Source organism: Peromyscus eremicus, chromosome 2 (assembly GCF_949786415.1).
Source record: "Peromyscus eremicus chromosome 2, PerEre_H2_v1, whole genome shotgun sequence".
NCBI classification, from domain to species: domain Eukaryota; kingdom Metazoa; phylum Chordata; class Mammalia; order Rodentia; family Cricetidae; genus Peromyscus; species Peromyscus eremicus.
The window spans coordinates 155,827,218-155,854,777 of NC_081417.1; the positions used below are offsets into that span (position 1 = coordinate 155,827,218).

The window sequence follows — 27,560 nt, forward strand, 5'->3', positions numbered from 1 at the left end:
TTATTTAAAAATATTTTCAAGTACATCTTTTTTACTAATTAAGGGCAATTAATTAACAGAGGGATTCCAACTCATAGATACAGAAATTTTGACAGACTTGGAAAGTGACCGTTCTATAACCCCTAATTTAATCTTCATCCCCACAGAGTTCATTAGTGGTATGAAGCAAGAGAAATGACTGACAGGGAATTTTACAAGTGAGAGATCAGGCTCTTGCCACCTACACACCCTCATCAAATGCAGACATTGTGTGACAGATATAATGTAACTGGAGGTGCCTGACAGACAGCACCTGTGAAGTTCTGGGCAAATGAGAAGCAGAGCCAAGAAAAGACCCAGAATCCAGAGACGCCTGGGTAGTTCACAGCAGAAACATGTTCAGAAAGACACAAACAACAGCCAATGCACCATGTAGGCCATTCTATAGGCAACTGACCAGTGTCCACACAGAGTTATGGCATGGCAGATGGGGCAGATCCGGAGAGACCTAGAGACCTAAAGACACAGCCTCTAATGCAATCTGCAGACCTTGCTTGGCTCCCGGTGCAAACAAACCAAAGTGAAGACGTTCTTGAGAATCAAAAGCCATTATAATACATGGAGACACACAGTTCAGAGAAACACATTCCAAATAAACAAGATGAAGTGAATAAAGCCTGGGATTTGCCTTATAATGTTTCTTTTAAAAAAATGTCTATTATCCTTGTGTGTGCAGTGCAAATGTGTGTGCACGCACAGCATGTGTAGAAGTCACAGCATAATCTTATGAAGTTTTTCTCCTTCCACCTGATGTGTAGGTTCCGGAGATGGAACCTGGGTTGTCTTGCTTTCACAGCAAGCACTTTACCTACTAAATCATTTCACCTGCCCCTGCCCCAAACTATCTCATTAAAAAGAATGAGCCTAGTACTGGAAGGTAGAAACAGGAGAATCCAACATTCAAGGTCATCCTCAGGAACACATCAAGTCAGAGGCCGACCTGGGCTACATGAGATCCTGTCTCAATAAAAGGGAGTAAGGGGGACTGGAGAGATGGCTCAGTAGTTTAGAGCACTGGATACTCTTACAGAGGACCCAAGTTCAATTCCCAGCAACCATACTCTCAACTATCCGTAACTCCAGTTCCAAGGAATTTGATGATCTCTTCTGGCCTCTGTGAGCACTAGACACACATGTGTTACACAAACATACGTGCAGATAATACACCCATACATATAGAAAAATTTAATTTAGAGAGAGAGAACGCTGGGGGAAGGTTTCTCACCCAAAGACCCACACCTAGGAGCTACTGATACCAACAGAGATAGAGATATCTGTTCCTGGGTTACTTCAGAACAACTAAAAGACAAACTTGAGACCAACTACAGCCTGACAGAGGGTCCACTGTCCTAAGATCCTGAGTCCTCGTGTTTCCTAATCTTACTCTTTCCTCTAGTCCTGTTAAAAAGGAGAAAAGATACATACATAGTTCACACACACACAACTCAATTCAGAGAGGACAAGCCTAATGGCTCAAATCACATTGTTCCACAGTCTAGTCAAAGTGTGTACAAAGTGGGGTGAGAATTACATCCTCCTGGGAAAGAGCAACCGGCTTTTGGGCATGGGATTAGAGATCCACTTTCTTCCTCTGTGATACATGAAAAAAGCCACTGCCCAGGGACAACATGACATGACAAAAGGAGCCCATGTTGCTGAGGGATCCCAGCACTCAAGAGGCTGAGTCAGGAGGATTATGAATTCAAAGTCAGCCTGGGCTACACAGATGTTCCACGTCTATTAGAATAAGTTATCAACATGAACATGCATTGATGATTATTTCCTTGAACTTATACATTTTCTTCCAATGCTTAATACACATAAATATATACCATTATAATCTCAGTACTATATACAATACAAATATAAAATAAATATGGATGGGGCTGAAGAGATGGCTTAGCAATTAAAAGCACTTGCTGCTCTTGTCGAAGACTCAGGTTCAGTTCCCTGAAACCACATAGTAGCTCACAATCATCCCTAACTCTAGTTCCACAGAATCAGGCACCCTCATCTGGCCTACTTGGACACCAGACACATACACAGTATACTCCATACAGGCACACAAAGCACTCACACACATAAAATAAAACTTAAATAAATAAACACAAATTAAATGTCCCTAATCTGAAATCCAAAATACCCCTGAAACCTTTCTAATAGCTGATACAACATTCAAAAGGTTTCCAACCTAAGAGCATTTCAGATTTCAAATTAGAGATCAGAGATGCTTGACCATTAAGGTTTGCAAATGTCCCGAATACATAAAGTTCCAAAGCCTAAAAAGCATCAGGTCTCCCGCATTTCAGACAAAGAACACAACCTGATGGGCTGTCAACTGCCCTGACCTGAAAATCAACCCTGTGTTTGTTTACCTGAACTGGGTTGACGAATTTTCCTTCAATCTTCATGATGCTGGATGTCCCCAGGTCATCTGGACTGAGGGAGAAAGTCAGCTCAGACTCTCTCTCAATAGGGATCTTCTCCAGTTTAAACTGGATGGTGGTATTGTTCAGGATATGAAAGGCTGGCAGAAGTGAACAAAAATGACAGACCATGAACACTAATATCTGGTTTGTTATTGAGGACCAAGTGTCCTGTATATAAAATAAAGCCCAGGGGTTATCTGATGGCAGGTTAGCCTGGCAACTGAGTCCATGGCTGAGACCAACACTCACAGCAAGCAGAACCACAAGATGGGGGGGTGGGAAAGGTATTTTCATGATATTTTCTGCTTGGCAGCTTCAAAATATGAAATATTACTGGCTGGCAAAAATGACTCAAAGGCTAAATAAGGGCACTTGCTGTCAAGCCTAATGACCTGATTTCAATCTCTGGAACTTACATGGCTAAAGGCTGACCTCCACACACAGCACTGTAGTGTGCATGCACACACACACACACACACACACACACACACACACACACACACACCAAATAAATATAATTTAAAATGTATTTGATATGGTAAACATTAAGTCAGTCCACAGACTGACTACCTTACATTACTCTTAGCCATAAAAGCTAGTTTTCCAAACCAGACTGCCTCCATCCTTAGCTTTCAGAGATAGACACAGCCTTCTCATTAGGCCTTAAGACATCTTCCTAACTGAACGCTTTATTCCAAACAGAGAAAAGAACTGTTTGCTAAGCATGGAAATGAAGTAGTGGCCAAGTGCATGCCTAGCACACTCAAGGCCAGAGGCTGGCTCTCTAAATTTCAAATGAATCAGTGAAGGACTTTCTGAGAGGCACAGATATTTTCAAAGGCATTAGTTTCTTCACCAATAAACAGTCTCTGGAACTTCCCTGATTCTGTAGCTGGACTGCTTGGGTCTAACTGTCTGCATCCAGAATACAAACACGAAAACATCATTCCTCAAACATGAAAACATTATTCCTTGAACCCTACACTGACCCAATTAGAAGATGGCAGAGCAGTAAAGTTTCCTTTTCTATTTACGTAAATCTCTTGCGTTACCTTAGGGTGCAGTCTTTAACTAAGAAAAATGTACAGCTTAGAACAAAAGTATAGAAATATTATACAAAGTGAGGTCAGACTACATCCGTTCACTGTAGCAGCTCTGTAAAGAAGCACTCAGCCAACTTCATAGGACAACACTTCAAAGTACATTCATATTTTGTCCAAAAAGAGAAAGTAAAACCATGCCAGCCCTTCATGAAGCTGTTAAAACACCACTATGATTTTTCACACATTACCCAGAGATAACCCTAAAAGGGGCTGTGTTGTTTTCAGGGACACATATACAGGAGTTGGGTTGAGAACCTTTACACATACTCAACTCAGTTCTGCTTCTCACCTTGGCCTCTATGCAAAGATTCAAAGAAATCATGTCGTGTGAAATGAGCCTCCTCCTGACTGTTGGCACTGACGGACCCAGAGGGCGGGCAAAACGTCCGACTGACTTCAGGCCCAGCACTGTCTCTGCCTGCCAGCTGAGTGCAATTCAAAGAATAGAGTTTAATGTCTTTGATTTCCACCTGCAGGCGGTCACTTCTGGATTCGTCATCTCCTGCCACAAAATTCTGGATGAATATCTGTCCTAAGTGTCCCACCAGCAGCTCAGGACTGCCAGCCCTCCGAGGGATAGAAACAACTGGAGACTCGATGTTTATGTTCAAGATGAGCTTCACAGTGTCCGAACGAGGGGAAGGAAGGCCAAACCCATAGATTTCGTTCTCCTCCAAGACAAAGGGTTCCCGGGTCTTCTTTGGGGTTTCAAAGAGTGACACCATCTCACTGTACTCGGCAGTCTTGGTGGCTAAAACTGTGGTGACTTTTGTGGCTGCACTTTTCAACATACTGCGAAAATTCTCTTCCAGCTCATCCATGGATAATGTCAACTCCTTCAAGAATTTAGCAGAGTGGTTATAATGCAAGGATGCCATCTTCAGGTTGAGAAAGCACTCCTGTTTTGATTTCTCAATAAACGTAAAGCTCAAAGCTTCGGTCAGAGCTACATCTTCCATCCTGACAAACACACTTTCAAAATAGCCAATGTCGCTGACAATGTTCTCATAGCCTACAGAATTCCCAATGCTGACGACATACTGGTTCTTCACATTCTCTTGTGTCAGATCCATGAGCTGCAAACAGCCAAGGGAACCACTCATGTCAAAGGAGCTACCCATCGACACATTCACTTTGGTGCCACCAATACTGGCAGTTGCGATTTTCCTGCCCTGTCTTTCCCCGTCGACCATCCCCACTGTCCGAAGCAGCAGGAGATTGAGTCTGTGGATTTCCACAGCGACCTCAGTGTTCTGCTCATACGTTGACTGGATTGTACCCTGTTCTCTAAAGCTTCTTTCAAGGTCGGTCATCAGAGGCTGAGGGCTCATGTCATCCTTTTCCTTAGGGAAGGACTTTTGAAGGAAACCAATGAGCTCCACAATTGTCTCTGGGTTTAAGATGATGTCCAAGTTATTTACCTGAAGGGAAATCACCTGCAGTGTGCTGTCCAAGTTCATGGACGGGCACTCTGAACTCACAAACTGATACTCCAGTTTAATGAGGGACTCTTGTTCTTTGGTGAGAATTTTCTCCAGGGAAACACTAGTGGCTGATTGGTTGTTGAGGGTAGCCACATCAGTTAGGAAGGCCACATTAGGTCCAGGGACAGGAGACTGCGCCCTGCTATCCCGGAGGCTTCCTGTGGGAATATCAAAACTCAGGTTCTTGTGGGAAGCCATCAAAAGGTCAAAATCAGCACCATAAGTCTGCATGGTATCCACCAGGAGCAACCCGTGAACAGTCAAGGAGACTTCAGCATCATACGGTCTCTTCACAAAGTGAGCATTGGTGCCAAACACCTTGAGCACAGAGATGTAGCGGCCACTGCTCTCCACACCGAGCTGCATGAAGTTCACCTTGAATTCTGCTAGGAGGAGCTGCGACTCCACCAGCACCTCCCGTGTGTGCTGCTCCAGCATCACAATGCTCTGGGTCAGGTTCATAACTGAATCCTGCAAGCTTCCGCGCGGTCCTTCCTGGGGGAAAATCTTCTCTCTGATCTGGGTATCAGAGGGTTTCATTTCAGGTGTGGTGAGGAGAGCAAAGCAGTTCTTTAGAGCAGATATCTTGTCTTCATTGATGTGGATTTTTAAGTCTGGTAAGTTGCCTGAGAGCACAGCCCCAGGGTACTTGGGGTCTGACGTGTAAATCAGTCGACGTTCTAACTGTAGGTGAACATTGAACTTCTCAACCACGTGTGTCGGACCCACATCAATGTCCTGCACTCGCTTCCAGTTGTCTCTCACGCGCCCCACCATGACCTGGAGGTCCATGAACGTCAAAGAGTACCTCTCGTACATCTGTGTACTCATCAGATGAGCCTGAAGCTGTTCCTCACTGAATTCCACTCCAGAAAAGGGTGGCGTTTTCTCCCCATTGCTGCTGCTGGTCTCCGGAGGTGGGGTGCTGGGAGGTGTGGCAAGAGGGGTCTTATATTCTTCGTCACTGAACTGATTCTCTTCAGAGGCCGACCCATCCCCACTTTTCCTCCTAGAGTCTTCTATAAGGGAAAATGAAAAGACAGTAAATAAAATGTCTCTTATTTTCTCCCTCTCTCCTTCCCTTATTACAATAAGGAGGGCTGGTGAGACAGCTCAGAGCTTAGGAGCACTTTCCCGGCCTCCACATGGCAGCTCACAACCACCTGTAACTCCAATTCCAGGGAATCAGACGCCCTCTTCTGGCCTCTTCAGGCTGCTGCACACATGTGGTACATATAAACTCATACAAATATACATTAAAAAATAAATATTTCAAAAGAATCTTAACAAGTTGTAGACAGAGATATAAAACCCTGAAAACTCTATCATAATAAATATTTCGGTACTTCAGAGGCAGAAGCAGGCAGATCACTGTAAGTCGAAGGCCAGCTTGGTCTACATAGTAAATTCCAGGCCTACTAGGCCTAAAAAGAGAGACCCTGCCTCAAATTATGATGATGATGATGATATGATGAGATGGTGATGGTGATGACAGTGGTGATGATGATGATAATGATGATAGCCGGGTAGTGGTAGCACACACCTTTGATCCCAGCTCTGGGGAGGCAGAAGCAGGTAGATCTCTGTGAGTCTGATGCCAGCCTTGTCTATAGAGCAAGTACCAGGACAGCTAGACTACACAGAGAAACCCTGTCTTGAAAAACAAAAAAATAAAAATTAAAATAAAAATAAATAAAGGTGGAAGGAGAAAACCAAGAGCACAAAGTTGTCTCTAACTGCCACATGTCCGATGACATGCACGCCCCCACACACATACAAGGATAAGTAAATAATATTTTAAAAATAAAAAATTAACCTCCTATCTCTAGCACTAAGTATTAATTAGTTAATTAATGTTTATTATGGTGTAGAATGTCACACAGAAAGACAAAGAAAGCCACAGGGAGATACTCCTCCACAGTCCCAAGATGTCTGCAATCGAATGGTCAGGTAACAAGTGACAAGAAGGATGTGAAGAAACTAGAATCTTCACAAACCAGTGAGCATATAAGCCACTCAGGAAAGTAATCCACTAGTCCCTAAAAATGTTACACGTTAAGGCTACCACACAGCTCAGCAACCCCATTCATGGGTGAGCATGGAAGAAAACTGAAGATGTGTTTCCACAAACACATGACCGGACTGTTGCCAGTGCTATTATTCAAACAGCAGGGTTCGGGGGTTGGGGGTGAGGGTGTTGCAAATGTTTACTAACCAAAGAACAGGTAAATAAAACTTGATATATTCATAAAGGGACTAGTAAAGGCCATAAAAAGGAGTGTGATAATACATACACACACACACACACACACACACACACACACACACACACACACACTACAACATGGATGAACCTTCAAAGTATTAAATTAAATTAAAAAGCCTAACATGAAAGTCAATGTGTTCAAATACTCCACAAGCATGAAATGTTGAGAACAGAAAATACAGATCAGGTTTGGTTGTCAAAGCAGAGGGAAGAGGGGTTAGAGACTGTCAGTGGGTTGAGATTCAGCCTGGATGAGAACTGGACATTTTGAAATGTGAATTGTATCTCTTTAGTATTAAAGAAGCAACAAGTGAGCTTTCAAGAGTTTTTGTTTGTTCTTTTTCCCAATGTTTTTGCCTGCATGCATATCTGTGCACCACATACATGCCTGGTACCCAGAGAGGTCAGTTGAGAGTGTTGGATCCCCTGGAACTGGAATTGAGGATGGCTATAAGCCACCATGTGGGTGCTGGGAACTGAACCCAGGTCCCTGTAAAACCACTGAGCCACCTCTCCAGACCCCAAACTTTGGAGTGTAAAAATGTTATGAAACTCTCTGCCCAGCTTTCCTTAGTGAAGCTCAGACAGACCAATGCACTGAGACAGGTTTGCTACCTCACGCTGACACTCCACCTTGGGTGTTGGTCAGAAGCATTCTTCCAAGATCCACAACAACCAGCACCGGGTTCTTGAAGGTGAAATCATCTGGAAATATCACCTGAGGGGCAGAAATGTCCAGTCGAACAGTCCACCGCTTACTTTCCTCCTGTAAAGACAAAATAAAACTCAGCTGTAAGCCTGCTCTAACTCTAAAATTCAGGAGGCAGGAGAACCAAAATTCAAGGCTAGCCTGGGCTACTTCATTTTAGCACTAATAACTGTGACTGCCGAGCAGCTTTCTGGAGGTGTCTAAACATTCCTGAAACCCCAGCCAGGATGCCAGGCCTCAGGACTGAAACACAAGACACTTATACTTATTATAAGTGTCTGAAGACATCACCACAGGTAGATGTTTGAAGTAGAGAGGAAAAGTTAGCAAATTACTAATGTGAGGAATTGTTTGTACTGACTGATAGCTTAAGAAGGCTTTTGTTTGTAATTTACAGGGCTTACTACTTTGTGAAGTATCACAGAAATCATGAAATACAAATCAACATTGAAATATGAATACTTGTATTTATTCATAGACACTGGTAATCATAAACTTTCACCGGGCATGGTGGCACACACCTTTAATCCCAGCACTTGGGAAGCAGAGGCAGGAAGATCTCTATGAGTTCAAGGCTATCCTGGTCTACAAAGCAAGTTCCAGGACAGCCAGGGCTGTTATACAGAGAAACCCTGTCTCAAAAAACAAAAAAGCATAAATAAAGCCGGGCAGTGGTGGTGCATGCCTTTAATCCCAGCACTTGGGAGGCAGAGGCAGGTGGATCTTTGTGAGTTCAAGGCCAGCCTAGGCTACAGAGTGAGATCCAGGAAAGGTGCAAAGCTATACAGAAAAACCCTGTCTCGAGAAAAAAAAAAAAAAAGCATAAATAAACTTTCATGCTAAAGTATCTTGAGGGAAATACACATTCTAATATTTGTATATAAATAATATAGCAAGTTATGAATTGGCAAATTCTTTCTGATTAAAATTGGCCTCAATTTCATGTATGTGGTAAAGGCTACTTTATATAAATGTAATCAGAAACCCACACTTGACACTGCAAAAATGGCCAAGAACCTGAGACTAGATAGGTCATGAGTCCTAAGGGAAAACCTACTACTAGTATTCTACTAAAGCAACACAGTAATAAAATGACACCTAATGTCATACTGCTGTGCTCATAGTATCAGTGCATCACTCAATCCTCACCAGAGAAGCTTCTTTTTGCATAGATGGTAATTGACACAGAAACCCACAATTGGACAAGGCAAAAAGTGAGAGACTTTGGAGCATCCAACCCTAGAGAAGATGTCTTCATCAAACCCCTCCCCTCAAGACTCAAGGATCTATGTGGAAGAGGAAGCAGAAGAAATATTGTCAGAGATAGAGGTGTCAGTATAATAGAAACAGTCTTCCAGGCACAACAGGACCAGTATACATAGGAACACAGAGACTTGACAGTACCCACCAGAACTGCACAGACTAAAACCAGACAAAAGCCCATCACTAAGAAGTCCCACCCCCAACCAAGAAGATATTTGCAAGTGATATCTGCTGGGAATGGGGAAAACAGTTTTCTCTAGTGGAGTGGAGTGGGTAGCCGTTCCAGCCTTGACCTGGAAGTGCCACCCCCATTGAGGCTTTGGTAACTGTCACACCTACAAGGCAGAGCAGAGAGAGGACCCCTGAAGACCCCAGATCCAGATGGGCTGGCTCTCTTGGTTCTTGGATCCTGGACGCTGGAGGTAGATCAAGCAGAGTTTTCCAGAGAACACCGCTGGACTGTGCTTCACCTTTCCCAGACCCTGTAACCTATCCCTTCACTTGTAAGTTACCCCACAAAATAAACCTCCCTTTTAACTATGTGGAGTTGCTTAATATTTAAACCAACAGAGTGTCACTGGGTATATCAACCACATCCACGGTGGGCCCCATGCCCAAGAGAGTGAGCTAACACAAAACAGACTCCATGGTTTTTTGTGTGTTTTTGTTTTGTTTTGTCTTGTCTTGTCTTGTTAGGGTGTTTATTTTAATTTTCATTTGTTTGGGGGTATTTTTTGTTTTGAGATAGAGAGAAATAACATGAAGTTAGATGGGTAGGGATGTGGGGAGGATCTGGGAGGAGTTGGGAGAGGGAGAAAGAATATGATCAAAACGTATTGTAGGAAAAAATTTTAATAGAAATTAAGAGAAAAAAAGAAAGAACCCTCTTTTTTGAAGATAACAGGAAGGCACTGATAGCTGTAATTTATGCTGAAACATACATACACACACACACACACACACACACACACACACACACACACACACACACGGAAATAAGACTAATTACCCATCCCCCACCACAAGTCTTTAGGCATTCAACTTGGAGCATCTCTGCCAACTTTCCAGGGTTCACAAGAGCCACACTTGTCTAACAGCTCCATCTACTGCCATGCCTGGGCAGTGCACTACCACACCCCGGGTCAGAAACTGCCTCTCTGGACAGTTAAGCTGCTTCTTGGCTCTCTCTATTCCAGGTGTCCTCGAGTCGGCTGGGCACACAGCACCACAAAGTCACTACCACAAGTAGAGCACTGTTCTACTGGACACCTTCTAAAACAGTAAGAGGAAGGTTCTTCTGTGAACTACCTGCAGATTAGGTCTGGAGAGGCACTCAGGCAAATCTCGAAAGTACCCTCAGAGCAAGGAAAACATGATCTGGTCAGCAATGTTCATTTCCTTAAATGAACCACTAATAGAAAAGACACGAGCTGTTTGTTTTATGACAGATATAATTATGCATTTCCTTTTTTATTTTTTATTTTTTTGACTCACCTGTTGGCATAACTGATACAAGCAAGCCTATCTACTACAGGTCATGAACTTGTTGGGAAACATGGTTGCCTCTCCTGCCCCCAAACAGAATAACGCAAAGCTACTTACAATAAAATCTCCCACAAGCAACCGGTCAAGAGTCTGTCGGATCTCAGCCTTGGTCTGCATCTTCAGCTTGTTATACTGTCTTCGAGCTGCTTCAGCTACCCTCAACTCAAGCTCAGACTGATAACCAAAACCTGCAAGATTGGAAAGGCACAAGACGTCAGAACTTGCAAGTAGCTGGGCTACTGTCGCTTCTGCTCGTACCCAGAAGATCCACCAAAGTGGGAAAGGGCAATCAGTGACAAAAACAGCTCTTTTGGTTTTTTGTTTTGTTTTTTTTTTTTTTTTGAGACAGGGTTTCTTTGTGTAGCCCTGGCTGTCCTGGAACTTGCTCGTAGACCAGGCTGTCCTCAAACTCAGAGATCCACCTGCCTCTGCCTCCCAAGTGCCGAGGTTAAAGGCATGTGCCACCACTGCCCAGCCAAAAACAGCTCTTTACTCTGACATGGTCCATCATAGGACAGCCAGGAGAAGGCAAGGGGGAATGGTGGACAGCCTTAAGGACATGGACGTACATGAGGGAGGAGTGCCTAACTTATTGGAATCCCTAGAAACATTTCTGAAAACCCCAAACTGCTGTACTTCAAAATCATCATAAAGCAGAATATTGTATTGAAGGAAAAATGTCAGCCAGGTCACATATGGCTGCTGTTGATATAAAAAGCCTCACAACTGTCAAGACTACAAGAGCTTCACAGTGAGCAAGGAGGAAGGATGTGCACAAAGTAAATGTTACTGTTTCACAAGCCTCCCTGTCAGTGAAAGCACTTCTCTAACTATCTCAACCTCCTTGAGGAATAAAAGAAATCATAAGTGCATCAACAGCGATACTTAGAAACCTACAGTCTAAATCAAGTTAAAAAAAAAAAACAGAGATGCTGCCATCTAGAAAGAAATTCTTGAACATTCCACCTTAGTTCATCAAGCTAAAACATCCTGAATTGCCAAAGAAACTGCCATCCCAGGATGAAGTATGAAAAAGTGCATCCTAAAGGGATATGGGAAGGACATTGGCAAAGGACACTCAGTCGGTGTCTATACACAATCCTGCCACTTATTCTGCAGCTCTTGCCACAATACCAGGTCATCCAAATGCATTAAAACCTTGTCCAGAGCACCAGCAATGACTCAAAAGAGGAGTTTTTTTTCCCAAAGGTAACAGAGAATCAAACAAACAAAAAAAGTTAACCTGAGGTATGAACCTTTCCCTTGTAGAAAAAGTCTGCCACTTTTTTAATAGCCTGTGGGTTGTAGATGATATTCAGGGGCCTCGTGCTGACATGCAGCCGCCTCTCAAATTGGCTGTGCACTGGATTCCTCTCATAGAGCATCTCAAAGACGGGATTGTCTGGGTCTGCAGCTAAAGGAAAGAATGGAAGAGTGGAACACAGCCAAAACAACCACCATACCCACACAGGCCTGCAAAGCATTCTGGGAAATAGACATTTTCTAAATTCTTTTCTAATCAGTTCACAATTATGCAGATTTTTAAAATAAAGCCTAATGAGGCCTGACTCTAATTTTTAACAGGAATTATGACAGCTAGGCTGCTGTATTTATTCCCATAATGCAAACCCAGGGCTAGCCTTGCAAAGCTACCCTAGTGACACCAGAGAAACAGTCCCACCTGCAGAGTACCAGGCTGCCTCACAGCACGACATGGATCCACCTAGCAAACCACTATGCACAGAACAGAAATCAAAGTCTACCGATCAATAATAATGATTTCTTTTAAGAACATATGAAAAATTACCAGAGTATTGATCACTTCTGTCTGCCGATGCAGTTTGAAGACCAAAAGACTGTGAAACTCTGCCGACTTCTTTCTGCTATTAAACACAACACACAAAAATGCTTCAGTGGGCAAGCGGGACAGTACACTGCCCCCTTCACCTTGCACACCTTGCTCCTTCTTTGCACATATGACTCAAACCCCCTTCACACTGAGTTTTAACCAATCTATACACTACTGTGCCATTTCCCTGAGCAAACAACATGCTATGTGGTACCCAGTGCATCTAATGGATTGCCAGATGAATATTAAGTATTTATAACTTTTCAAACTAAGTCCATCCTCCCACACTCTCTAAGAACATTCAAAAAGAAGTACAGACAGAGTAAATGGGTAAATATTCAGCTATTTAGACTATGTCTTTGACAACTTAATAAGACTGAAGATCCCATAGTTGGCAAAGGATATTACATATAAAATTGCACATATACAAAAGACTTAAGGCAGTTCTCTTTTGGGCTCCTTGAAAGATGAAATTTCACATTTACAGTAGGTTGTGAGTATAGCTGTAATATAGACATGGGAAAGACTCAACTGTTAACCATGAAGTGCAGAGAGCAGGTGTTCCTGGCATTATCCCCAGGTAGGGAGACACTTCCATAATGGCTACAGCATGGGGAGGGAAGAGGCAGAGCCACACACACAGCTCACCAACATTTTCTCTCTAACAAAGTCAACAAAGGACCTAGTCCCAGTCTGTCTCCAATGATCAAATGTCAAAATCAGTTCAGGTAACAGGACTTCTGATTTCCTAAAACAGGCATAATATACCTACACCCACATGTGCTAGCCACGCCACTGCAATACACACTGACACCCACGTGTGCTAGCCACGCCACTGCAACACACACTGACACCCACGTGTGCTAGCCACGCCACTGCAACACACACTGACACCCACGTGTGCTAGCCACACCACTGCAATACACACTGACACCCACGTGTGCTAGCCACGCCACTGCAACACACACTGACACCCACGTGTGCTAGCCACACCACTGCAATACATACTGACACCCACGTGTGCTAGCCACACCACTGTAGGACATACCGGATTAGGGAAGACCAGGAGAGGAAACATGGTTCCTTCTGTAGCCAAATCTCGGAGGAACAGTCCACCCAACCGGACTAAAAGCAAGGAGGAGTTTCTTCGAGGAAGAGACTCTGCTAGAAGCTTTACATCTATAAAAGATAAACATAAGGAATGGCATTATGATATAAGGCCTAATGTGCTTTATATCTAGAAATAGTGGATATATTTTAAAGAGAACTATTTAACAGTAGGAAGTATTTTTCCATGAAATTTGAACACACACATGCATACATACACACACATATGCCCAGTCCACTGTGGATGGTGCTACCCCTGGGCAGGTGTGTGGTGATATTTTATTTGTGCTAAAATGTGGTGATATTTTATTTATGCTTTGATAAATAAAGCTTGCCTGGAGATCAGGGGGAAAAGGCCAGCCATTTTAAGTAAACAAAGTCAGGTAGCACATGCCCTTAATCTGATCACTTAGCAGACAGGGTCTCTGTGTGTTCAAGGACACACTACGGAACAGAGCCAAGCGTGGTGACACACACCTTTAATCCCAGTACCAACCATAGAGACCTGGAGGTCTGTATAGACAGTGACAAGGAAGTGAGGTAGCTGGGCTAAGAGCCAATGAGAGGGCAGAAAAGCAAGGCATATAAAGGCGTGGGTAGACAGGAAGTAGTTTGCATTTGGAAGCTGCAGAGTTGGTGAGGAAAAATTGGATGTGGCTTGTTCTGTTTCTCTGATCTTTCAGCATTCACCCCAATACCTGGCTCCGGGTTTGTTTTTTATTAATAAGACCCTTTAAAATTCATGCTATACAGGTGGACCTGGATATTTAAGAAAGACTGAGCACGTCAGAAGGAACAAGCCAGTAAGCAATGCTCCTCTATGGCCTCTGCTTCAGTTCCCACCCCAGGTCCTGCCTTGAGTTCCTTTGCTGACATACTGTGATACGGACATGTAAATCAAATAAGCCCTTTCCTCCCCAGATGCTTTTGGTCACAGTGTTTCATTACAGCAATAGAAACCTAACTAAGACAAATCTCTTGGTGCCCTCATGACATAGGTTTTAGGGACCAAACTTGGGTCTTCTGCAAGAGCAGTATGTACTCTTAACCTCTGAGACATCTCTCCAGCTTCTACTTTCTCACAGACTCTAACTGCCACAGATGACGAAAACAGACAGTGTGTTGGCCCTAGAGATGGGCAGAGCTGACTCTGAGCAATACCTGAGAACTCAAGCTGCATGAACGCGCTCTCACTGGCATGAGCAGCACCTTGCTCCTTGTGGAGGAGAGTCACCGTGCCTCGCTGTAGCTGCACGTTCAGCTTGGCAAAGACGTGATCTCGCTTCGTGTAGGTGTTCATACACGAGGCATCCACAGTGGGGTCAAAAAACTCCTCGGTGCCTACATGGTGAGGGAGAACAGGCTTAAGAGAAAACACGGAGAGCAAGAGCAGGCGCCCTGACTGGGATGATGCTGCTGAGCCAGATTTCCCTTCTTCAGGCAAGAACCCAGAGACACAGGTGACTGAAGGACAGCATGACACATGTGGTTGCTGTGGCTAGTGCAATTTAACAATTTAACAAGTAGTCCCTTGTTTCTATAGGCTTACACTGACAGCACAGTCCTAGAGAGGGCCTCGGGACTGCCATCAAGCCTCAGAGTTGGTGAACAAGCTCAGATTTAGTTCTCAGGCAATGTTCCACTCAGATCTGTCTAATAACATACAAATGGCCATAGCCATGGAGTGTCTTCCCTCTACCTCTGTGTAACAAACTGCTGTCCAAATGTCGTCTCCCTCCCTTGGTTAAGTCTAGAAATGACCTCTCAAGCTGTTCTACAAAGAGCAGGATGACATTTAGCACCTAACCCTTCGCTCTGGCTGAAAGAGCAGGTGCAGACAGGGTCCCAGCGTACCCAAAATCTCTTCAGGGGTCCAGTGCTCGTGTGACTCAGCTGACAGTCCTTCCACCACTTTCCCTTCAGGGCTCTGCTGTCCGTACCAGCCGCCCCACCCTGGAAACCAGGACTGCAGGTACTGCAGCATCCCGCTGCCTCCGCTGGCATCTGGGTCACCAGGTGAGGCTCCTGGAGAATCAAACTGAGGCTCTCGAAGACTCTGTGAAATCACAAAGAGGCAGACATGAAAACCCACAGACAGATACAGGCTGTGATATGCCATCAGTTGCCATGTGTCCTGACAGAAACGCAAGCATATTGACACTGAAGGGCTCAGGGTGCACTGGGACCCAATGACCCTTTCTAACAGATTTCTCACCTCTGCTAGCTCCTCTTGCTTATAAAATCGATCATGAACCAATTCACGCAGAATCTTCAATTCCTCAAAGCTCTGTTCCTCCTCAATCCGACACATCTCCTCCTGTTTGGAACAAAATGAAACCAAGACACTGCAGAGCTACAGAAAGTGAACACCCTCATCAATACACTAGCCCCAGCACCTCCCTGAAGGCTGAGAAGCAGTGACCAATGACCAATGCCAAGAGAGCTGCCTCTGGCTTACAAGGGGCTCCCTATAATCCAGCAGATGTTACTTGTTCTCAAAAACCCCACTAGAACTAGTGGGAGCAGGCAGAGAAATGAGAACATTCTTTCTTCAGCGGGTGACTGCGGAGGCATCCTGATCTGCACAGCACTGACAGTCACAAACCACATTACACATTAGCTCCACTAACTTGGGCGATCAAAGGAAGCAGTTATTATTGTCCCTGCCTTCTAAGAGGAACTGAAGGCCAAGCTCACACAGTATGTATGATCAGGCCCTAGCTCTTTCATATTCACAATTAGCAAGGGTGTGGTCATTTCAACATGTTTCATACTAGTTACTAACAAGTAGCAGTAAAGTAAAATCACCCATCCTAAATAATGTCTAATTTCCTAACATTAGAAGAACACTGTTGTAGAATATTAGTTGAAGATGTGTTACATTCACTTATGCTATGAAATATTTGTTTAATGCTGCAAAGATGTGTCATATTCTTTTATGTTACATTTGTTTAGCTCTGTGAAGCTGTGTTACTTTGCCTGCCTAAAACACCTGATTGGTCTAATAAAGAGCTGAACAGCCAATAACTAGGCAGGAGAAAGGTTAGGCGGGACTTGCAGGCACAGAGACTAAATAGAAGGAGAAAAAAGGAGGAGAAAGGACACCAGGGGCTAGCCATCCAGCTATACAGCAGCCACGGAGTAAGAAGTAAAGAAAGGTATATAGACTACAGAAAGGTAAAAGCCCAGAGGCAAAAGGTAGACAGGATAATTTAAGTTAAGAAAAGCTGACTAAAAAAAAGCCAAACTAAGGCCAGGCATTCATAAGAAAGAATGAGTCTGTGTATTTATTTGAAAGCTGAGTGGCAGACCCCCCAGAGGCAAAGAGTAAAGAGTAAAAAAAAAAAAAAAAAAAAACAACTATAGAGCACACTAACAGCAGGTGCCCACAGCTACCTGGCCACCTCAGCACTGATTCAGATTCCTCCTCCTAATGCCCTGCCTTTGCCTTCAGGAAAAGCCATCCAGAGCAAATATCAGACTTAGTCCGTCCTTTTCACAAGGTGCTCATTGTCACGTAGCTGTGTCAGACACCACTGAAGACAGCAATATGCAGGAGGGGGCTATGGCCTCAGCATGCTGACAGGATGGCTAAGAACTCCATCCAGTGAAGAACTGTTCGTTTTTGTTTATAAAGGTCAACTAGAGGAACAAACTAGAAATAACCCAAGCCAAAACATAGAGAACCGTCTGAGCCATTCACAAAGGCAAAACAATTACAGAGCAAAGCAGCCCCACTGCCTTTCCTTTTCCTGGGAGAAGAAGGCAGACAGACCCAGGAAGGGGTACCCTAGCCCACAAATAATTCAGATAAGACTAACCTTCTCATATCCGTCACCGGCTTTGGCTTCACCTCTACCACCCAAATCAATCAAGTCAATGAGGAGTACAGAAAATGTAGGCCAATGTCCACAGAAATTAGCTACAGACCAACAGTTAGACTAGGTGCAGGACTGGAAGAGACACTGATGACTCGATGAGTCTCCCTGAACTGCATGCACAGAACTGCATCCTGTACCAGGAGGGGTCTGGCAGGGCCATTTCTGCTTCCTCTTACCTGATTGATGGCTCTTCTCAGGGAGCAGGAAAATACTTCTGGCCGAGATGAGGCTCACTACCTCCCAAGGAGTCCCTACTCTACTGAGCCCAACACTAGCCTATAAAACTGTGCCTCCAGCAAGGGACTTTGTATCTTCTCAGACTTGGCCTTTTTTTCAGTCTGTGAGAAAATATTCTTAGCTAAGTGTGGTGGCTCATGCCTATAATCCTGGACTACGGAACTAGAAATAGGAGGATTAGGAGTTCAAAACCAGCCTCAGCTACACAGAGTCTGAGGACAGCCTGGGCTACATGCAACACTGTCTCAAAACCAAACAAACAAATCAAGAAAAATTAATAAGCAAGCAGTGCACTCACCTTGTCATCTGCAGACAACACGCCTCCTTTTAATTTGTTGAAATATCTGTCAGTGTAAAACACAGCATCTCGGGCACGATGCAACAAGAAGTCCCAGGTCCAACACTTCCTCTGCTCTCTGATTTCATACAAGTTAGCATTCAAGGCAAAATACCACCATTCCCGACAGCTGCAACAATCCGTGACAATGTGTTACTCCTCCCAATAAAAACCACTGCAGTGCTCTTGGTCCAGGACAACCTGGAACTCTACTGACTCCTGAGACATTCCTCGTATCAGCCTTAGTCTCTGTCTTGAGTCCATTTTAATGGACTTTTCTGCACTGACCTAATGTGCAGAAAAGTGATTCTGTCGTCAAAAAGACATTGAATAATACCACAGCATGTGAACAGGGTGCCTCACCCAAAGCAGTCCCTCGAAGGAGGAAAACGCTGCTGGCAGGAAGGCCACCTTGAGACAGTTACCATGGACTTGACCACTACAGATTTAACTGAGTTTCTAAGGACATACATAGAAACAAGTGAGATCATTAAAAAGGTTTACATATCAGACTGGTCACATGTATCACTATAACATGAAGAGAGGATTTATGGGGCAGGAAAGATGGTAGCAATTAAGAGCACATACTGAGGCTGGGCATGGTTGCACACACCTTTGACCCTAGTATTTGGGAGGCAAAGGGAGGCAGATCTGAGAGTTTGAAGACAGTCTAGTCTACACAGTGAGTTCCAGAACATCCAGGGCTACATAAAAAGACTCTGTCACAAATAAACAGAATAGTGTCCCCCATAGGACCAGGGCTCAGTTTCCAGCAACTACATCTGGCAGCTCACATCCGCCCTTAAGTCTAGCTCCAATCTGATGCCCTTCTCTGGCCTCTGTGGGCTCATGCAACATGCAAATACACAACCACATACATACACATAAACATAATTTAAATTAAAATATATTTGTGGGCTGGAGAGATGGCTCAGCGGTTAAGAGCACTGGCTGCTCTTCCAGAGGTCCTGAGTTCAATTCCCAGCAACCACATGGTGGCTCACAGCCACTGGTAATGAGATCTGGCGCCCTCTTCTGGCCTGCAGGGACACATGCAGGCAGAACACTGTATACATAATAAAAACATCTTTAAAAAAATATTTGTAAGAAAGAAGATTGATGCTTGCTCTGGAAGTCAGAGATCACAACCTACATAATGTGGACCAAACAGACTGGAGGACAGACAGACAAAAGGAGATTAGAAGAGTGCTGCAGAGAATGACCAACATCACTAAACAAGAGTAATCTGCTTGCTAAGTGACACCAAGGATCCTCTGAGTTTCACTACTCTCAATCTAAGAGAGGTTCTTACCTCAACAGAGATACAATAGGAAAATTAATATAACAACAGACACTTCATGCCCCCTTTGTCCCAGATATTATTTCTAAATTTCCTCATAGGTAACACATTCATGAATTTTAAAATGTAACTACTTCTACCAAAGTTAACCCAACTGCCCTTTTTTCTAAGTCACATGTAAAGGATGGGAGTCATGTTTCTGATCTGTGTACAGGAAAGCATGCTGCCATCAAATGAACTTATGGGTAACACGCAAAGGTACCCTTACTTCTTGGACACGGCCACTTTTGGTTTCCACTTCCGGAATTTCACCTGCCTCTCCTTCCGCTCCAGCTCCTTGAGGAATCCCATGATTTGCCGATATTGCAGCTTTGTTAAAGAGTAAGAGATACTAGATTAGGATAGAATTCGATCTTTGGCTCAGTCAAGACCTCCATCTAACAGGAACAACTCAATCTGCCGAGCTGAAATGCAGTGACCAAAGCATCATCAGGAGGCTACTTGTTCTCCAATGTTCTCTGCTCAGTACTTAGAAACACCAATCCAAACTGAAACTAAGTGGGCATGAACCCAATTGCACCATGTGATGCCACCTGGGTTTGCACCTATCAGACTCTGGCCCGCAGGGAAACAATGCTGAGGACACCATTGCAGGGTGGTTTTCCTTGACTCCAGCTTCCAGCAATGGGTCTGAGCCTCGGGAGGAAATGTACCTGGGATAGCTTCAAGGGAATGGTCTCCAGCTGAATATCACACTCAATCCTCGGGCTGTGCCGGGACCTCAGAGGCTCCTTGGAGCAGTTTCTTTTCAAGAGGGCGGATGCACACACAGGCTCCAGGATGTAGTGGTGACTGCGACTCTCCATGCTTCTGGCCATGGCCTCCTGTGTCACAAGAACACACACCAACCTTCCTTCTGGCTATTACTTTCTACAACATTGGGAATTTAAGCTGAACAGTGAAACTAAGCCATGGGCTGTGGCATAGCATCACTGTTACCTAATCCACCTTATGCCACCTGGAGTCAGGGAAATGAATCATTTTTCTCCATTTCACTAAAGTACCTACAATTTCTTTACAAAAACACTAAGCTAAGCTTTTCCTCAATCCTTCCCAAACAGTAACGTCATCTATCCATGTAAGTGTCTTAAAAGCGTCCCCATGGTGATGTTCAAGGAGAAACCCCAGTAGGCTGGTCGCTCTTTAAGAAGCTGCTCTGTTCACTCGAAATTTTCATGTTTGAGACCGACTGGCCAACAAAATGCTAACTACAGTGTGCCACGGGCACATAGCAGTAAGAAGCAAGAAATCAGACACTCAGACACATCTTACAAACAGAATGATAGCCAGATGTGGTGGTGTAGGCCTTTAATCCCAGCACTTGGGAGACAGAAGTAGAAGGATCTCTGTGAATTTGAGGCCAGCCTGGTCTGGTCTACATAGTGAGCTCTAGGACAGCCAGGACTATGCAGAGAGACCCTGTCTCAAAAATTAAAAATAAATATTAATTTTTTTTAAAAAAAAAAACAAAACTTCACATGAAAAAGACACAAAAACATCTACCAGGCAGCCTGATTGAAGTTAAAATACACAAGCCACCACAGTGCATGTGAAGCTCAAACCTGCAGACACAGACTGCAGGCATCTCAAGCAGACTCTAGACTGAAGACACTTGTAGGAGAACCCAGGGACCACAGCCTGAAAATTAGAGTCCCCGCACCACATGCCTTTGGTACCATCTTACACTAAAGCCCTGGCCAGAACATACCTGTAACTCCGCCTGGGGCAAATCCCCCAATAAAGTGCAATCGACATCCCAGTAGACACTAAACTCAGCCACGTCTAATCGTTTTTTTCGCATTAGTTTCTGTACCTGAGGGAGAAAGAGGAGAAAAAAGGACGGCCATCTTTAATCCTGGGTATATTTGTTGTTCACTCAACTAATGGAGTGTGAAATATCACACATCAGACACTTTGCAAGGTGCAAGGGATACAAAACCAAAGGAAAACAGTCCACTCTCCTACACCTCAAACTCCACCCATGCAAGGCCTGATGGCTCACGTCTTTGATCCCAGCACTCAGGAGGCAAAGGCAGGTAGATCTCTGTGAGTTCAAGGCTAGTCTATACAGTGAATTTCAGGACAGCCAGGAAACAAAGTAAGACCCTGCCTTAAAAAATAAATAAATAGACAAACAAAATCCAACATTGGCAACACCAATGTGCACAAATATTTTTAATTATATAGAAGAAGCAGTGGAAGAATATCTAAGATGCTAGGAACAAACAAACAGAAAATATCACTGGGCAGAGAAGTGTCAAAATATCTGCAAATCTCAGCTGGGTGGTGGTGGCACATGCCTATAGTACCAATACTCGGGAGGTAGAGGCAGGTGGATCTCTATGAGTTAGAGGCCAGCCTGGTCTACAGATCGAGTTTCAGGACAGTCAGTGTTAGACAGAGGATTCCTCAAAAAAAGTGGGGAAAAAAAAAAACTTGAAATTTCATACAAATAACTAAGTCAGCAAAAAAGGGGACAGTGATTATATTTCTTAACTAGAACTCTGAATGGCAGAGAAACAGTATGGACACATGTGCATGAACACATATTTGAAGTGGGAAGTCAGCTGAGTATTGAAAAAGCATCTTGGACTATTACTAGGGTATTAGTTTGAACAGTGTCCTCTTCCAAGAAGTCACGCTCACCCACAAGTGTGAGTGTGTCCTTACTTGTAAACATCATCTGTGCAGACAGAATGAGGTCAAAATGAAGCCATCCTGGATGAGTGTAGGTACAAAGCTAATGAATGGGGTCCTTGTAAGAAGGAAAAAGAAAAGGACAGAGGAGACAAGGCCTTGTGAACACCCACACAGAGACTGGGGTGGCACATCTATAAACCAAGGAAGCAGGAGCTTCCAGTGACCCTCAGCTAGAAAGGGATGTGGATACACTAACTTCTTAGTTTCACGTTTCTGGTTTCCAGAACTAGAGAATAAATTACTGTAGCTTTTTTGTTTTTACCTTCATTTCTGTTTTGTTTTGTTCTGAGGCAGGGTCTCACTATGTTGTCCTTTCCTGGCCTAGAACTCACTACATAGACCAGACTAGTCTTGAACTCAGGATCTGCATGCCTCTGTCTCCTAGATGCTGGGATTTAAGACATGCACCACCACATCCTGCTGTTTATTTTATGTGTACGGATATTTTACCTTCATGAATGTCTGTACATCTTATGTAACCAGTGCCTGCAGAGGCCAAAAAAGGGTGCCAGGTCCACAGGCACACAAAGGCTTAAAAGCTATATAAATGGTTGTCCCAGTAAATAAAAATTATGGGCTGCTGAGGCAGGTATGGTGGTGCACATATGTAATTTCCAGCTCTTGGGAAGAGAATACAGGAAGGCCAGAAGTCCAAAGAGATGTTTAGTAAATTGCGTATCCAATTCAAGTTTGGCCTAAGCTCCATGAGGCCATCTCAAACTTGGAAATGATCTGTCAACTTCTCTTTATCAGCAATATCAACCTCCTTAGCCCTACCCAACAGAACACTTACTCTAGTAAGGTGTTATCTACCTCTACAATAGGAAATACAATCAATTAAGACAGGTGTGGTCGGGCATTGGTGACACATGCCTTTAATCCCAGCACTCAGGAGGCAGAGCCAGGTGGATCTCTGTGAGTTTGAGGCCAGCCTGGCTAACAGAATGAGTTCCAGGATAGCCAAAGCTGTTACAGACAAACCCTGTCTCAAAAAGCCAAAAAAAAAAAAAACAAGGGCATGTGAAAAGTGTGGAGAATCAGTGTTTTATCAGGTAGGCTAAAACACCACTATAAAAAAGGGACTGTGTGGAAACCATCACAGACATTCCCAGGGAGCAGGTGAAACTCTAAGTGGAATGAGTTTCCTTGGTGATTGACAAAGGAGTAGAAAAATGGAGGAGGAAATCCTTTGCTGACAGGAATCCTTTGTACCTCAGCTTCTTTGTGTATAAAACCAAAGTGATGCAACAGGTCGGTGAAGAGTAACTGTTTCTCCTTCCCAGCAAATTAACTGTTGCCTACACACAAGACACAAGCATAGCCCGGGAAGGTGGTGGTGCACACCTTTAATCCCAGCACTCAGGGACGCAGAGGCAGGTGAATCTCTGAGTTCAAGGCCAGCCTGGTCCACAAAGTGAGTTCCAGGACAGGACTACACAGAGAAACCCTGTCTAGAAAAACAAAAATCAAACAAACCAAAAAAGGACGCCTGCATAGAATGGTGAAGTAGCAGGGCTAGTTTACATAACATTGAGGGGTGGAGCAGAGCCCCAGAGCTCCCAGCGGGGAGCTCTGCTCTTGGTCTGTGGTCAGAGCTCATCATACTCACAGGCTCATTGGCAGCATTCTGCATGGACACATTCTTAATGCAGATGCCGAACGCAAAAGGATGAGAGGGATTGGTAAGACCATCTTCAAAGCGCAAGTGGACATCTTGAATTTTTAACTGCAAAGAGAAAAAGGGGAAACATTTAGATAACCACTGCAGGTGGAGTCCTATAGGTGGGGTCCAACCATAGGGCATCCACACACAGGTTCCCAGTGTGCTGAAAGTTCCACGGGACATAATCACAAACCACTCAAAAACGAGAGTTCACCGTCATGAACATTATCACAGGAAGGCTACAATGCTCCCATCAAATCATTCCAGAAATCAATGTAAACACTTAAACACGGGAATACCATGGGCCAGAGAGATGGCTCACAGCCATGCAAGCCTAGAAACATAAGCTCAATCCCCAGAACCCTTGTAAAGGCAGAAGGAAGAACAGATACCAGAAAGTTGTCCTCTGACCTCTGCACACATACCCACCACCCATAATAATAATAATTAATTAATTAATTAATTAATTAATTAATATCATGTTTAGAGAGGAGGGAGAAAGAACAACGTCACTGAATCCAGACAAACGGTCCCTCTGCTCTAGCATCTGTAGGAATCTGAGCCCAGGAAAGCCAGCAAGGCAGGTAAGGTCTGTGAGACTCTCCACGTGTGTTTATTTCTTCTTGCTCCTGTGAGCAAGAGAAGGTACTCTGCTTCAGTGAATTAAAAACCAACAATGGGGCCTGGGAGTAGCTCAAAAAGAGTGTGTGTTTATCAAGTGCAAGGGCCTGGGTCCAGTCCTCAGCACTACAAGAAAGAAAAAGTATATACACATGTGGTCAAGGAAAGTTGTTCAAGCCTGGCGGTGGTGGCGCACACCTTTAATCCCAGCACTCGGGAGGCAGAGCCAGGTGGATCTCTGTGAGTTCGAGGCCAGCCTGGTCTACAGAGTGAGTTCCAGGAAAGGCTCAAAAAAAAAAAAAAAAAAGAAAGAAAAGTTGTTCAGCATCAGTAGCCATTACGAAAATACAAACTAGGCCAGGGAAATGGCTCAAAGGGTAGGAACAATTGTTTTGCAAGCATGAGGATCTGAGTTCAAATCTCCAGCACCACATAGTAAGTCAGGCATGGCTTCATTTACCTGTAATGCCAGCATTGAGGGGACAGAAACAGACAGATCCCAGGACCTTGGTGGTCCAAGTCCTGGATCAGCCTAGTCAAAATAGTAAGCTTCTAGCTCAGGGAGAGACCCTGTCACAAGGCAACAAGGCAGACAGCAACAGAGGAAGGCACTGACCTCCTGCTCTGACCTCCACATCCAAGAACACAAGGGCACCACATGTAAATGTGTGTGCATGCCCAACAAACATAAACCACACACATCACAGAGAAGGAAAAGAAAAGAGAAAGTCAAACAACAGTAAGTCACCACTCTATTAATATGATTGTAATCAAAAGACAATCATGGTATTGAGACCAACGTGGAGAAAAACCAATGCTTAATATTGATGCCAAAATCATAATATGGGCCAGCGAGGTGGCTCAGTGAGTAAAGGCATTTGTCATCAAGGCTGATGATGTGAGCTCCATCCCCAGGACCTGTGTGGTAGAAGGAGAAAACCAAACTCTTCAAGCTGGCCTGACTTCCAAATGTGTACACCTAGACCTAGACACACACACACACACACACACACACACACACACACACACACACACACAGTAGATAACACTTTGTAAAATGTGGTGGGGGGGTGCCCAGCCCTAAATGGCTCAAGGAAGAAGAGACAGAAAAGTGTAAGACCCAGAGGATGAGGAGTGAAGCAAAGACAAGCCCACCCCGATCAGGAACTCGATACAGTGGGTTTCTCTACATAAGACCTGCACACGACCAGCAACGCTTCACAGCACAAGCCTCGCATTCCTGTGATTACACTGCAGAGAAATGGCCTTCTTCTTCTGGTCCTTGAGAAAGACGTTTCTGGAGCCAGCAGAAAGCTAGGCAGGTAAGGGTGCTTGCCACCAAGTCTGATGACCTGAGTCTGATCCCCAGGACCCACACCGTAGAAGGACAGAACCAACTGTCACAAGGTATCCTCAGATCTCCCATGTGCCTCCCACCCCCCAGTTAATAAATGCTAAAAAAAGGTTTTATGAGGAAAAAAATAATTCATTTGTTGTAGAAAATACATGCACACACACCTGCACGTAAAGCATACATACATACACACTCCAGATGAACAAAAGTATTATAATAATAACATATTCTCTCTCTCTCTCTCTCTCTCTCTCTCTCTCTCTCTCTCTCTCTCTCTCTCTCTCTCTCTCTTTTGGTTTTTTGAGACAGGGTTTCTCTGTATAACAGCCCTGGCTGTCCTGGAACAGGCTGGCCTCGAACTCACAGAGATCTGCCTGCCTCTGCCTCCCAAGTGCTGGGATTAAAGGCCTGTGCCACCACTGCCCGGCAATAGTAATATTTTCTAAAAAATCAATGCCCTCAAGTGCACCAATCTTTTCATCCACATTATGAAACAACAACCTCAGATCATACTTTTGGGGAACATCACACACGCTGAACACATTTGGCCTGGGTTGCCTTGACACTGCAAGAGAACCTAGAGACTTTAAGTATGGGTTGTCTTGTGACATTTAATGAAGATTTCATCCCCAATCCCATTCCTAATGAGCAAACAAGTAGCCCCAGCGCTACAGTGCATCCAAACTCAGTAAGACACATCACCGAGAGGTCGGACACCTTATGGCCACTCATAGTTCACAACACAATAGACAACGGGGACCCTGCCTCTCTCCTTCTGCAGATGAAGAAACTGAGACCAGAGAGGTTAAATGGCGTGCCCCGAAACCAGTTCATTGAGACCTAAGTACCCTAGCTTCTGAAGTGATAAATCCTTTAGCAAGTCAGATTCCAACGTTAAAAAAGAAAGTGTGGTTGGGTGGGGGGTGTGACTTGGAAATGCCCACTCACATCAGCTAAAGCAAGAAAGACCTGTGTCTGCCTCACAACACAGGACTTGCTTTTCAGGTTTTCCCTTTGGCACAGCCTCCAAAAGTGCACACCTGAGCAGTCAGCCCCCACACACTGTACCACATAAACCCACAAGAAAAGAGCAACTCAGAAGTGAAAACACATCTGAGGCTCAGAAACCCTTCATGTGTCCTCATAACGGATGACAGGACTCACCTCAATGTTCTCCACGATCCTCGTGACAACGGAGGCGGTGACGGAGTACCAGTAGGGTTCTCCCTTCTGCTGTCGCTCACTCTGCAAGGGAAAGAGCCAGTGTCAGCACGGTCCTGCCCTTTACTGTTGGATGTCACAGGCGCCCAGGGCCCAGCGGCTCTACGCCTTGCCTTCCATCTGTCCTCCAGGGCTTGAAGCAGTGCTTTCTTCCGCTCCCTCTCCAGTAGCTTCTCCTTCTCATCGTTGAAGTCCTGGATCTTCTCAGGGGCACCAATTAAGTGGAGGCCTGAGATGGAGATCACCCAGGGGTCCACATGCGGGCGGTAAAAGGGGATCTGGAGGGTCACTTTCCCAATCAAGCCTGGGAGGAGAAGGAACGCCTCATTAGAGACCCGTACATTTTCTATCTCCCTTTAAAGCACACAGATTACTTTTACCACTATTTATTT

General features: G+C 44.4%; 1 protein-coding gene across 1 annotated transcript in view; it reads right to left on the reverse strand.

Moving 5' to 3' along the window:
- Vps13d (vacuolar protein sorting 13 homolog D) overlaps positions 1-27,560 on the reverse strand; it is a 234,382-nt gene that overhangs the window by 187,356 nt on the left and 19,466 nt on the right. Inside the window, exons 4-20 of the mRNA XM_059255348.1 lie at positions 27,282-27,472; positions 27,112-27,192; positions 23,919-24,035; positions 21,318-21,422; positions 20,263-20,433; positions 19,818-19,918; positions 18,211-18,379; positions 16,010-16,111; positions 15,649-15,850; positions 14,956-15,135; positions 13,736-13,866; positions 12,646-12,721; positions 12,082-12,252; positions 10,896-11,026; positions 7,955-8,087; positions 3,861-6,074; positions 2,415-2,566 (exon numbers count right to left, since the gene is read on the reverse strand). Coding sequence (XP_059111331.1) covers positions 2,415-2,566; positions 3,861-6,074; positions 7,955-8,087; positions 10,896-11,026; positions 12,082-12,252; positions 12,646-12,721; positions 13,736-13,866; positions 14,956-15,135; positions 15,649-15,850; positions 16,010-16,111; positions 18,211-18,379; positions 19,818-19,918; positions 20,263-20,433; positions 21,318-21,422; positions 23,919-24,035; positions 27,112-27,192; positions 27,282-27,472 — 4,427 coding nt within the window. The remainder of the gene's footprint in view (positions 1-2,414; positions 2,567-3,860; positions 6,075-7,954; positions 8,088-10,895; positions 11,027-12,081; positions 12,253-12,645; positions 12,722-13,735; positions 13,867-14,955; positions 15,136-15,648; positions 15,851-16,009; positions 16,112-18,210; positions 18,380-19,817; positions 19,919-20,262; positions 20,434-21,317; positions 21,423-23,918; positions 24,036-27,111; positions 27,193-27,281; positions 27,473-27,560) is intronic.